General features: G+C 34.5%; 1 protein-coding gene across 1 annotated transcript in view; it reads left to right on the forward strand.

Moving 5' to 3' along the window:
• LOC129790090 (cadherin-related tumor suppressor) overlaps positions 1-13,143 on the forward strand; it is a 132,677-nt gene that overhangs the window by 109,850 nt on the left and 9,684 nt on the right. Inside the window, exons 7-8 of the mRNA XM_055827305.1 lie at positions 1,762-2,178; positions 2,976-3,489. Of these exons, the coding sequence (XP_055683280.1) occupies positions 1,762-2,178; positions 2,976-3,489 (931 nt within the window). The remainder of the gene's footprint in view (positions 1-1,761; positions 2,179-2,975; positions 3,490-13,143) is intronic.

The following is a 13,143-nucleotide window of genomic DNA, read 5'->3' on the forward strand; positions in this document are numbered from 1 at the left end:
TTTGCAAGAAACATTTTGATGGCAGGAAAGAAAAAGCAAGAAAAAAAAACATATAAACAGGGCGCGGAAAAAAGCTTAATGACCATCAATTGAATTGAGTGACAAAATCAGGAGGAATGTCGTTGATTTTCAAATGAGGGGGCTTTTGAGCAAGTTGCAGAAACATCCAGCAAATAGATACACACGCAATTTTCACAATTGTGCAAATTATATGTGGAGAAAAAATGGTTTCAATTAGAGACTAATTGCTCCATCAATTCCACAAATGTATCCCCGGAGTGAACGAAAGAACGAAGGGGGACTTGCCTATTTTCCATTGCACCAACAATTAAGTGCAATTCATATGGTATTTCTCTTTGAGCACTGACTGCAAAGAAGACGATGATGATGGAGAATGAAGAATGCACTCCATTGCCAGAAGCGACTAACGATTGAGTGGCTCAACAACAGAGAGCCAAGAGATCCCAAAGGAAAAAGAATCTACCTTTGGTGCAAGTTATGTGTGTGTCTGTGTACCTTTGCCTCTGTGTCTTAAAATATTATTTTATAAACAACATGAAAGAAGATGAAAAGTGGAAGAAGAAAAAACAGACAAGGTAAGTTCAGGCGGATGAAAAAAATGCGAGGGGAGAAGGTGCTTTTGTACAAGAGTGAAGTTTTGTAAAATGCGACGAGAAGAGGTTGGACATGGAATAAATTATTTCGTTTAACACCAAACAAAAATGCTTCTGCATTGAGCACTTGAGAATGACCGCGTGTGTAAATAAATGTGCCTATGCATACATGACAAATCACATTTTTTTTTACCTCCCTTCTCTTCCTAATACACATTCAATTGCCTCCAGAATTTCTCAGACCCTTCATCTTGTGAAATAACTCAAAAATTCTTTTAGTATGATTTTTGAATTTAATGAAATTCTCGGAAAATCCGTTGAAACTATCACAATTTTTATTTATTTTTCAGTTATTTTGGCTTAATTGGAGTGACTTTGAATTTTTTTTTTAATTTCCGCTATTCAGTCATTCAACGAAAAATTTGATTCAACTAACAAACCTTAAAAGCAAATTTATTTATTTACCAAATAATTAGGAATTTTGCAAAATTATTTTTGAGAGCTTTTATAATTTTTCAATGAGCTTTTACAAAACATATAATTACATAAGAATATAAGAATATTTTCTCATTTAAAATGCGATTGTCGCTTGCTTTTGAGAGAGAAGGTGATGATACTTTTTTACATCAATGTGCCACCTTTTAAAACTTCTTTGGACACACATTCCACGATGGAGTAAATTGACTTTGGAAGTTGAATACCGCGTGGGCAAATGAATAAAGGGAGAATGACTCAGGAAGGTGATGAAAGAACAATTCGATGCTGGATACAAGAGAAGGTAACATACATACGTATATGTGGAAAAAAATTGGTTTAAGAGTTCAACATAGACATTTGGTGCAGCCGCACAACATCCGATTTTATTACAAATTAGTTCCGCTACTGTTTCTTTTCGCGATGAGAATGCTGGGGCAATTGTTTATAAATCGATTTTTCTTCACATTGTACAAGAATAGATTGGATTTTTTTGTGTGAATGCCATCCTCTTCCTTTTGAATCATGTTAAATTGTTGATGATCATTGAGCAATTTACTCGGCCCTTTGATATAATTATCTGCAAAAACTCATAATACGACACGATGTTGCTACATAAGAAAAAATATATAATTGCAATTAATTTATATTATATTTTATTTCTCACATTCAGGTCACCGTCACACTGAAGGACGTCAATGACGTGGCACCAACTTTTATCACAGCAAATGAAACTAGTGTGATTGAGAATATCCCTTTGAACACCGTGGTGATGGCTATCAAAGCAACTGATCGTGATGAGGGTCGGAATGGTTACATTGAGTACCTCTTAACATCAGAACCAACAATTCCGTTTACATTGGGAACAGTAGATGGGCTCCTACGAGTGTCTGGACGTTTAGACAGAGAAATTCGATCGTCATACAATCTAATGGTTACTGCAAGAGATCGAGGGGATCCCCCCAAATCAACACAAACTAACATTTCTGTGAAGATTCTCGACGAGAACGACAATAGCCCCGTTTTTGATCCGAAGCAGTATAGTGCTTCCATTGCTGAAAACGCCAGTATTGGTGCCATGGTTCTTCAGGTAAGACCTTTTTGTTCTTTTTAAAGAGCTTTAATTAATCTTATTTTATATCTTTTATATCGGCTTAAGTTATACCTTTAACCAAGTTTGAAACGTCAAACCAGAATAAAATTAATTTTTTTTTAAATCTTTAATATTGAATGATTTTCAATACTGAATCCCTTTACGGTCTCTTAAAGCAATTCTTTAAGTTAATTTAGTGTCTTAAACCTATATTGTTTAGGCTAGGATTAACTTTTCTTAAACAAACTTAAGTTTGAAGCCAAGTCCAACCTTAGAAGCCTTTCCTTAAAAAAGTAAAACTTGACCTTAAAAAATTCTAGCTTTAAAAAAATTGGGATTTTTTAAAAACGTAGGCCTAGTTCAAAAGGCTTTAATACAACTTTGAAAACTTAAGTCTAGCCATTAAAATCTTAGGCCTAGATAGAAAAAAATTAAAGTTTAGTAAAGGCCTGACTAAAGAAACGAACTAAGCTAGACTTATTAGTAATGAATTTGACGCTGTTGTTAAAATCAATTTTCTTACTTATCATTCTTGTCCATTCGTTACCTATTTTAACAAAATCTATCTATTTTTATTAAATTTTAAATAATAAACTCATTTATCAGATTGTCAGCTTTCCATTTTCTTCCTTTAAGATTTTAATTCTCAATGAAGGCATTGAGAATTCAAACAATGTTATACATATATGATTGTACATTATATACTTTGAAAAAACCCTTGAGAATCTTGAATCAATTCTCGGAAGAAGAAAAGGAATTAAGCACCGTTTAATTCATCTCCCTTTTTCTCACAGGTTTCAGCCACGGACATCGATGACGGGGCGAATGGTCGGGTGAGATTCTCAATCTCTGGCGGCGATGACAATCGCGATTTCAGCATCAGCGAGGACTCGGGTGTGGTAAGAGTGGCTAAGAATCTCAACTTTGAGCGCAAGTCACGGTACGTCCTCACAGTTCGTGCTGAAGACTGCGCCAGCGATGTGGGTAGTGGCGAGACGAGATTCGATACAGCTGAACTTACCATCACCATTACCGATATCAACGACAATCCACCCACTTTCTTGGACAGCCCCTACTTGGCTTACGTGATGGAGAACGTTATACCACCCAATGGGGGTTACGTTATCACAGTTAGGGCATACGATGCGGACACACCGCCCTTCAATTCGCAAGTACGATACTTCCTCAAGGAGGGTGATGCTGATCTCTTTCGCATCAATGCAAGCACGGGGGAAATTTCCCTACTACGAGCCCTCGATCGGGAATCTCAGTCTGAATATACCCTCACACTCGTGGCAATGGATACTGGTGAGTTTTCTTTCATATTTTAACGATATTACAATAGGAATTTTTTTTTAAATATGAATAATTCATAGTCAGATGAATATTTTGCATTTGGAAGAGTCCACAAGTGACTTCTTTTGAGAAATTGAAGGAGAACTTTTGAGCATTCTCTGGGCAAAAGTGCCGATGAAGATGATGATAATAAAGTACTCATGTGTGGCAAGAAAATCCTGCCAACTCATTCGTAATGATTGGTTTCGTTTCAGAAATTACAGTATTAACGTGATTGTTTATAACATGCCGAATAATAATATTGTATAGGTAGAAATAAAAGTGTCGGGAGAAAAAACATAAGAAAATGAAGATGGTCATAGTGGAATGAACTTATTGAATTGAAGAGGCTCAAAAAGAAAATAATAAAAATCATGGGTTAAAAATCAAGAACTGATTCTAATTGAGAGATATATTTATATTTAAGAAAAAATGCGAATAATTTTACGTCGTGACGTAAGTTAAGTTTGAAGAACAAAATATAGTGACAAATAGTCCCTCAAAGAAATGGAATTTAACACGAGATACTCTCTTGAGACCTGCTTGATTTTTTTCATCTCCTATTTACTGCATCAAAGACGCGCGATTTTGGGCCACGAATTCCATGTTGTACCTCATAGTTTTATAGAAAGTGCAATTCCTGACACACCAAGTGTGGCATTTGAGACGATTGTGCACGCCGATTGTGCAATTTTCATCCGCGAAATGCGAAACTTTCGATTCTACCGATACACACTTTCATGGTATCTATAGCGTCACACAAGACCAGCTGGCTACATAATTGTCACACTTTAGCTATGTACAGTACAAAGGTGAGGGCTAAAGGTAGTACATCATGTTCAGGACATTTCTCACGCCTTGACATTTGAACTTTCAAGATATTACCTTTGAATTTGAAAATCATGAGCGGAATTAATGAAAAGAATTATGTCTTAATAACATAGTTGAATGACCAACTTTTATATTTAAAAAAAAATTGTTCCTAAAAAATTCTTCCTGCTTAGAGATTGTACTAAGGGCAGTTCTGCTAAGAGTCCTGGTTAGTTAGGAATTTGAGGACAGCATCAAAAAATTAAAAAAATGTTAAAATTACTTTCTTCTCTTTTAAAACTTTAATGACTTTACAGCAACAAGAAAATTTTTAAGTCATTCCGTAAAAAAAAACGAAAGAAACAATATCTTTTACATAATAGTATATTTTCTATCTATATGATTAACTAGCTGTCAGGCACGAAAAACTAATGTTGCAGTTTTAAAGTCGGCTCAATTTAGAGACGTGATGCTGAGCATATTAATAAATTGGCGGCTTTTTTGCCTTTGTAAGACGCACAAATCGGTCTTGGTATAAAATGGAACTTTTTAGCCAAAGATATAAAATCTCATGAAAGAGAAGTCCACGAGAGCAAACAAATTACTTCGCGCAACACTCAATGCAATAAACAATCATTTGAGACGCCCTCAACTTTCGCTTCTGTTGTTCAATCGTTCCCCCTAATACCGCTCTACTATTATTTATATATAACATTTCATCGTTAATTTACATATAATTTCTTTTTTTTTCGGTGTCTCTAATCTATTTATTTATTTTTATTCATCCCAGAAGAATGGGACAGGTAAAAAAAAGGTAGAGCAAAATTAGAATAAATCAAAGAGACGTCGAGTGGAGAAAAAAGAATCAAAAATAGAGTATAAACATTTAAGGTAAAGCGCTAAATTGTTCATCCATAAAATACAAAGAAGCCATAAAACTATCATCTACTTCCTCAAGCAATTCTTTTTTTAAAATGTTGCAGTTGATTCTTTCCAAGAATCTTATAAATATTCTTTGATAACTACCTAAGTATGTATTCAGAAAAGAATAAAAGCGAGAGGCCAAATGTTGGAAAGAACGTTAGTCTAGTTTTATTTAGCGTTTTCTAGGTAAAGCTGACTTTATCGTGTTTAGACATAAAGTGTTTGACATTGAGCGAAAATAGTAAGACATGTTATTAACCGTTTTAGTACGTTTCGCAAATTTTCTTTTTTGGCTTTGAGCCCATATAATAGGCATAAAAATAGAATTTTCACAAAAATCGAATAGGTTTGTTTAAGGGAAAAATTTCTAGAACTCATTCCGGAAAATTTTAAGAATTTCGGTTAAGGATTAACCGTTTTAGACAATAATTTTGATGTCAAACTTCGCACAAAAAAATCATTTCAGTTTTCAAATTTTCCGTTTTTTCGAAATAGATATCCAACCGAATTAATCAGATAAAAGTAGAAATAGGAGAAGAAAAAATCCACATTTTCAAATACCAAAAGAGAAAAGAGAGAAAATTAAAGAAAGGTAGGTACACCCTTTCGAGTGGGAGAGAGCGTACCTTTTCCAAGATGGGGAAGATGCATGATGCAGTTGTCCAGCCATGGCGAAACGTCCCACTTAATGACAATGTAAAGTCTTTGAGAATTTTCTTGGTCGCCACAAGAGCACCCAGTGCGATCCCGTGATTGGCCGAGTTGCCTTCAACTGTGTCATTAATTCATTTTTATGTCCACGATATCTTGTCATAAGAGCCGTATATATACGCAATAAATTTATGTTCTTCTCTCCCCCCTCCCAGTTGTACCACATGTGCGCTGTCTCTTTCCATTGGATGCCCCTTTTCTTCAATGTGTCTCACCTTCCGAGTGCTTCTTCACCTTAACTTCTTTTTCGTATAATTCCCCCATTTCTTCTGCGTGTTTATTTCCATATAAGAAAATCATGGCTGGAAAGCTGTGTGGTGGTTCTTCATTTACGTACTTCTTCTTCATCCAAACATTCTCGCGTCATACTGCAGCTCATGGCAGCTCAGGTGCTTTTGATTCTTTCACTCCTCCAGCACCAATATGGAGTAAAGCATTCCCGGAGAAGAAATGGTTTCTTTCTGAGAGAGTAAAAGAGCAGCACAAGAAAAAAACAACAAAAACACTTTCGAAGGTGGTAGAGGAAGAAAAGACAAAACCGCATGGAAATTCAACATTCTTCGCTCTCACTCTTCTCATCAAATTCCGACGATGGGAAATATCTAGTGTGGTTTACTACACACATACCTACAATTAGAAGTGAGAATGGGGAACGTAAAAAAAAGACAAAAAGTATCCACATAGTGGAGGTGGTATCATCGTTTCGACAGTATCACCCTATTCGTGGATATATGGAGGATTACATAAAATGCACTGAGAATACATAAAAATAATTATTTTGTTTTGCTTCCATGGTAAATAATTATGCTCAGGAATTTGCCATATATTTGCGTGCAAATTGTCCTACATTTTGTTTTCTGCTTAGACTCATTCAGACAATATTTTTCATTCATTCCCATCTCTTGTCTCGCTCTTTTGACTATTTATTGGTTCTTCTTTTAATATTTTCATCATTCCAAATTGGAGATTCCAAAATTAACAATTTTTTACTTAATTTTGGACCTAAATATGGATGTCTTTACACAGAGCTTGTCCAGTTTTTCGTGAAAGAAATGAAATTTGAATCACTATACCCAGAATACACTACCTACATATATCTATGTTTAAATAAAAGTTCATCTGTAAAGGGATTAATCGTGATGTCTCAAGTGAAGTCATATACATCCGAATCAAATAGGAAAATAGCATGAAATATAGTTATTATTTTATCGATTTAATAAAACAATCGAAGAAAATATTTTCATTTTGTATGCAACTACATCCTGGGATAAAGCGCGGTCGGTACTGAGGAGTAAGGCACCCGAGATTGTCGTGAGGTATTTTGTGATTTAAACTTGTGACCTTACACATTATTGCTATATATTTATATATACGTGGAATATAATGCAAATATGAAGTTACTTGTAGCTTGGATTTAAAGAAGATTGTGACAAAATATCTCAATGGGTTTCTCCCTTGAAGAGGTCTTGCTTCTGAGAAAGATATTAGTAGGAGGGATGATCATTTTATGTTGCAGTGTTTTGCTTATTTGTTTAAATGAAACCTTTACCCGCCAGTCTAAAAGAAACTTTAGAGGTTTAAATGATTTTTTCGTATCTTACTTTCCCTGAGAACTTGAATATGTAGTCATAATAATAATAGTAAAATAATAATAATAATAATATGTGACATTCCTCTCAAAAGTATTGGTTTTAAAACTCGCAGTTATTGTTGTTTCCCATGATTGTCTTCTTTCGATTTCCTCCTGATTGTTCGAGACTCCCTTCCAATGAGTAGAAGTCCATAAAATCGCACAATTCTCTGTTATTTGCTTATGAACATTCCCTCATTGCAAAATTGTTTCTCCTGTTCATATCTCATGAATTCTATGTAGAATAAATATAAATAGCAATTGAATACGTACAAACAACAATATATATTGCATCTCAAGTCCTTCAATATGTGCGTTTTTACTTCAATATTTTCAATGTCTTCTGCCTTTAAAATCTTTGTTTTATTTTCTCGAAATCTTCTCACCTCTTTGGACAACATGTTGCTTCTACCTTGTGACATGATCACCCTCACAAGGGAACTTTAAAATGTTCTCGATACTAAATGGCGATTTATTGACTTCAATTATATCTTTCTTTTCTCTTCGTTGTATCGAGTAAATCTCATATTGTATTTTACTAATGAGAAATCTTTTCAAGTAACAAAGAGTTAAAAATAAGTATGTATGTTGGCTTTCTTATCCTCGAATTATCCACAACTTCGGAGAAATTATAATTAATCAGAGACAATTAAATATAATTAAAATGTTTTACGTTAAACAATTTGCAAATTTCTAAAAAAAAATTATTTCAGATTATAAGAAAAGAAAATTGTTAGAAAGCATTGCTCAAAATTGGTAAACTTAATAATGGATCAACACCTATTCAATTTGGGAAGAAATGCTTCGTAATGTAGCTGATTTTTTACAAGATTTCCCATGCTCTAGTTTTTTTTTGGAGAGATATTAATGATCAACAAAATAACTTTCCGCCAAATTGTTCAATTAACTGTTCATGGGATGTCTGTAAAATAGGTTCACGAAGAGAATTCTTGAGGAAAATACAAAAATTGTGGTTTCTATTGAGTTTCAATTTTTTTTCGCACTGAATTAGAAATGTTTGTTTGCTATTTTTGGTTGACAATTGAATCTTGGCCACAATTGTGTGTAGCCTATAGATGCTTGATTTAAAGTCTACGATTTGTTTGACTAACGTACTTTTGTATAACATGCTATGAGCACAATAATTTAATAAATGTTTATATTTAAAAAAGAATATTTGCTTGATTAGCTCGTTAAGATTTCCAGCAATTCCATCTAACCCCCACAGAATAAGAATTATCTCTTCTTGTTTAAATCTAAAGCGATTGAATAACCGCCAAATGAACAAGAAAAGAAAAGTAAAGATATTTATACAATAATAGGAAATTTATGTTTCAAATTTAAAATTTATGATCGTGATGATCGTGATCAATGTTTTTTTTTTTAAGTTAGAACTTCTTATAGAATTAGATTATATATCTCTGAAAAAAAATTACACATGAGGATCAATTTTTTAGCGTCTTTGGAAATAAAAATTTGATCATGTCTCTTGTCTCAAAATCATCCATCGTCATCTCTGGGGCTCTTGGGGACTTTGATCAATTAATCGGTGTCGGATGTGTAAACAAAATTAGATGTCAAATTTATTGATTGAATTATACCCCAAGATAGACATTTAGATTTTTCCCGGTGACATTTTAACCTGGTAGTTAAGGGGCTTCTGTTGAATATTGATGATCTCACTTTGGAGATTACTATCGATCACCATTGAACTGTGAGTTGGATTCCGCACCATTTATTCCCAGCTTGGAGACATCTGCGCGTGCAACCAATTTACGATTGGCAATTTGTCGTTTTTCGGTTGTCTTCAATCAACCTTTTTTTTCCATCTCTTCCCATCATTTTGTGGACTTTTTTCCCGCCACAACACAATTTCAATCGTATATACAATTTTTTGACTGAAGCTCATGTGGCAAACCACTGTTGCGCATAGCATCCAAAGCCAACGCTGCTAAAATGTTCATCTTGGAATATTCTTCTGCTTTGCCGCCCTGACACAATTGCCCTCCAGCTGTCTTCCTATTTAGTTCATCAGAGTGAAAAATTTTAACATAAATCAGCAAGTTGGTGGTGCACATGGATCGTGGTTGGGATCTAAAGGCTTTTATCGATCCTTGAGGTCGTCTCTTCTCACTCTGTGGTAAACGAAGCCAACAATATACGTGCACTCACGCATTTTATATAAAAACGACGATTTTCTTTTTATCTCACTCCCTCCGCCAACCACCTCTTTTGGAGGCGCACAAAAGCAATAACTATCGATATTTTTGCTCTTGATGCTCTCGCAAGGGAATTTTTATACCCCCGGGTAGCAGTATGTGAAAATGTTAGTTGCAGCAAGTTCAATGCGATCGATAACACGATAAAATACTATGTTTTTGACGATACACGTTTTATATATATGGCCTCCATTCCTTTACTCGCCATTCTGTGCTCCTTTTGTCTTTTAAGTCAGACCCCCGTGCACTAGTGTGTGCATTTCGCGAGAAAATTGCTGAGAGTTAGGGTTTTTTTTCTTAGAAAGAAAAGCATCGCACAAGATCACCTTTTTTCATCCACTTCTTCCAACTTCAATGCCCACAATCCAAGTGCGGCACTGGAAAGGGAGAAAAAGGAGCAACACGACAAAAAATGCCTCAAGGGATTAAAATATTAGTTGACAATATAAATAAATCACAAATAATTCGTTAAGAGTCTATGCAGTGGGGTATGTCATCAATGACCTATGGCAGATACATATGAATGCAGCCACAATTATCGCACAATGCTTCATAGTCCATTAACCACCTCCAGACACATCAGAGAATCCATTATTGGGCTTCTTCTAATTTTTTTTCAAGTCGCTATATACATACATATGTATTTTCGTTTAAAATTCTTGTAACGCGTAAGATATTCTAAAAGTTTTCCTTTAACGAAGTCCTTTTGAATCTTGTGAAAATTAAGACTTTTTTGTACTCAGAGTTATCAAAGTAAAATTTCGGAGCGTATAAATAGAGAAAATTGGAAAATCCGGGCTAAAAAATTTCTCAAATTGAATAAAGTATGTTTCAATTATTCAATTATTATATTTGATGCTTAGAGAATATAATAAATATGTTTTGGCTGTGATTCGTTTTTTTTTTGAGTACCTATTAAGGATGATTTTTTCTTTTTGAATATTAAGGGTGAATTTCGAACTATTTTCCAATCTGGAAATTAAACCTATAAAAGCAACGAAAAGTCATTTCTAAAACAAACAAAAAAGTATAGTAAGAAAAATAATTCCAAATGAATTGTTTCTCAAATAAATCCCGGAAAAAGCACAGGCTAGATGGGGTTAGAAGTTACCATTGTGTGGGCTAATGTCTAAAGTACGTGGTTGATGTTAATATGTTGGCAAATGTTGGGTACTCTACTTTTCCTCGGGACCTATTCTCTCTGTACCCAACACTCTGGTGAGGAAGAAAGGGCGTGTCGACGGACGCCGATACTCAGCCATATTTTCATGAAGTCCACCAGTGCTCGTGAAACCATGACTTCGTGACGTCACGAGACCCCCGGGGGCTGCAAATCACCTTCACCATCGAAGGTAACTCTTTTGGAGTTGCTGCTGAGCTACAATTCACCATTAATTGTGCCTCCTTTATGCTCCGGTATGTGTGCGTGGTGGATTCCGTTCGGTCCCAGAGAGAAGAGAGCTTCTCTTTAGGCTTCTTCTTGAGCTGATTGATATGGGTACACAACAGTGGTCCGGAAAGGGGTAATAATGTACACATATATAGCAGCTACATGCAAAAATGGATGGAAAAGATACGAAAATTGCCTATAAATCGTAATTATGATATGCCTACGGTGGTGGGGTTATTTTATTATACTTTGTTCATAAATATAGATTTTAAAACTCATAAAGATTCTTTGGTCACTATTAAAGGATATATACCTTATGTATGTTTTCTCTTTCTTTTTTTTTCAACCAATTGCATTATATTCTTCATTTTGATCATCAGACATTGTAGGGGAAATTCTACTATATTTAACGAAAAATTATATAAAAGGCCACAATGGTTTAATTGACGAGCTACATCGTCATTATTCTTCCGTGTAGTGAAATGCAATCACACTACATATGCCCAAACATGGTTGAAGACATTTTCATTCTCACAAAATCCATTTTGAATGGATAAATATCATTAATCACATCAAAGATCTCATTGAAAGTGTTTTCACGGCGATATTGGTAAAATCACTTAAAACTTCTTTGAAGAGTTATATAGATATGTAGCTTTTACTATTGATGCGAATCATTCTTCAAAAGATATCCCAGCAACACTTCCATCGCCACTGTACCATTTGGACATTAAGTAACAACCAATCCAACTCAATTTCACCGACAATTTTCAGATACAAGCCTTATTTTCACATGAAGTAGCCATAAATAACAATCATGGGCAAAATGTGTTAGACAACCAGACACAAAATTGAGTACCTACCAATCAATTTTGTGAATATTTATTTCGTCTGCATCTACTACTTTTTCTGCAAGACTATCTATACTCTGTCAAGTTGTTTAGTCTTTCTTGTCATCATAGTTATGTATTTTTAACTAATTCAAAAAGCTTTTTTGTTTCCTTTAAAATAATCAATTTAGATTTTTGAGTAACTAATTCAAAGAGATTTAAAAAAAAAACGTCTTTAAATCTACTTATGTAATAAAATCTTTGCTTTATGGAAACAATCACCATACAGGATAAATTTCAATATATTCATACCCCTCGAGCTTTTGGCATCCTTTTGGTGCATTCAAGAAATAGTAACTATATGGAATCTTTATCGATACTTCTTCATCATTCTCTTCGCCACTTCTACACACACTAGCCTGCGCACACAGCAAGTTTCAAAAGTGGCAAAGAACCCAAAGGTTATCTTAAATCTCCGCTGTTGTTCTGATGAGTGTATTTTATCTCTTTTCATACCACAAAACACTCTCAATAGAAAGAAGCTTTATGTTATTTAACCAGACACAGACTTCTCCGACAGTGAAGTGGAAAATTGTAGAAAAGAAAAATAGTTCCGCAAATGTTTATCAAATCAAGCATTTACGCATACCAAATATATACATACATAGCATTCTTGACCATGTGTTGCCTTCAGGAAAGGCGACACACTAATAATCTCGGCTCATATTGAAGAAAATTCTTTCTCTTGCGGATACCTACATAGATATATTGTACCAACATTATGTATATAGGTATGTTGTGTATGAATATGCAACATAATGGAGGAATGGTGGGTTATGGGTATGATCAAGTAAAAAGTAGCAACTTAACAGCCAAAACGAGATGGAGAATGTGAATGGAGTGCAGTGATCATTACTGCAATATGTTTTGGTGTATTTCCCAATGAGAATAATGGGGCTCATGGGGTTCATGGGGCTCTTAATAGTCTCTCGGAATATCTTTTCAAAATGAGATTAAAAGGTACACAAAAATGCTAAATAATAATTCCAGAAAGATAGATTTCACGTTGTTAAAGTCAACTGGGAATCGTGGAAATTTATCTTAAGCTGATAA

Source organism: Lutzomyia longipalpis, chromosome 2 (genome assembly GCF_024334085.1).
Source record: "Lutzomyia longipalpis isolate SR_M1_2022 chromosome 2, ASM2433408v1".
In the NCBI taxonomy this organism is placed as follows: Eukaryota; Metazoa; Arthropoda; class Insecta; order Diptera; family Psychodidae; genus Lutzomyia; species Lutzomyia longipalpis.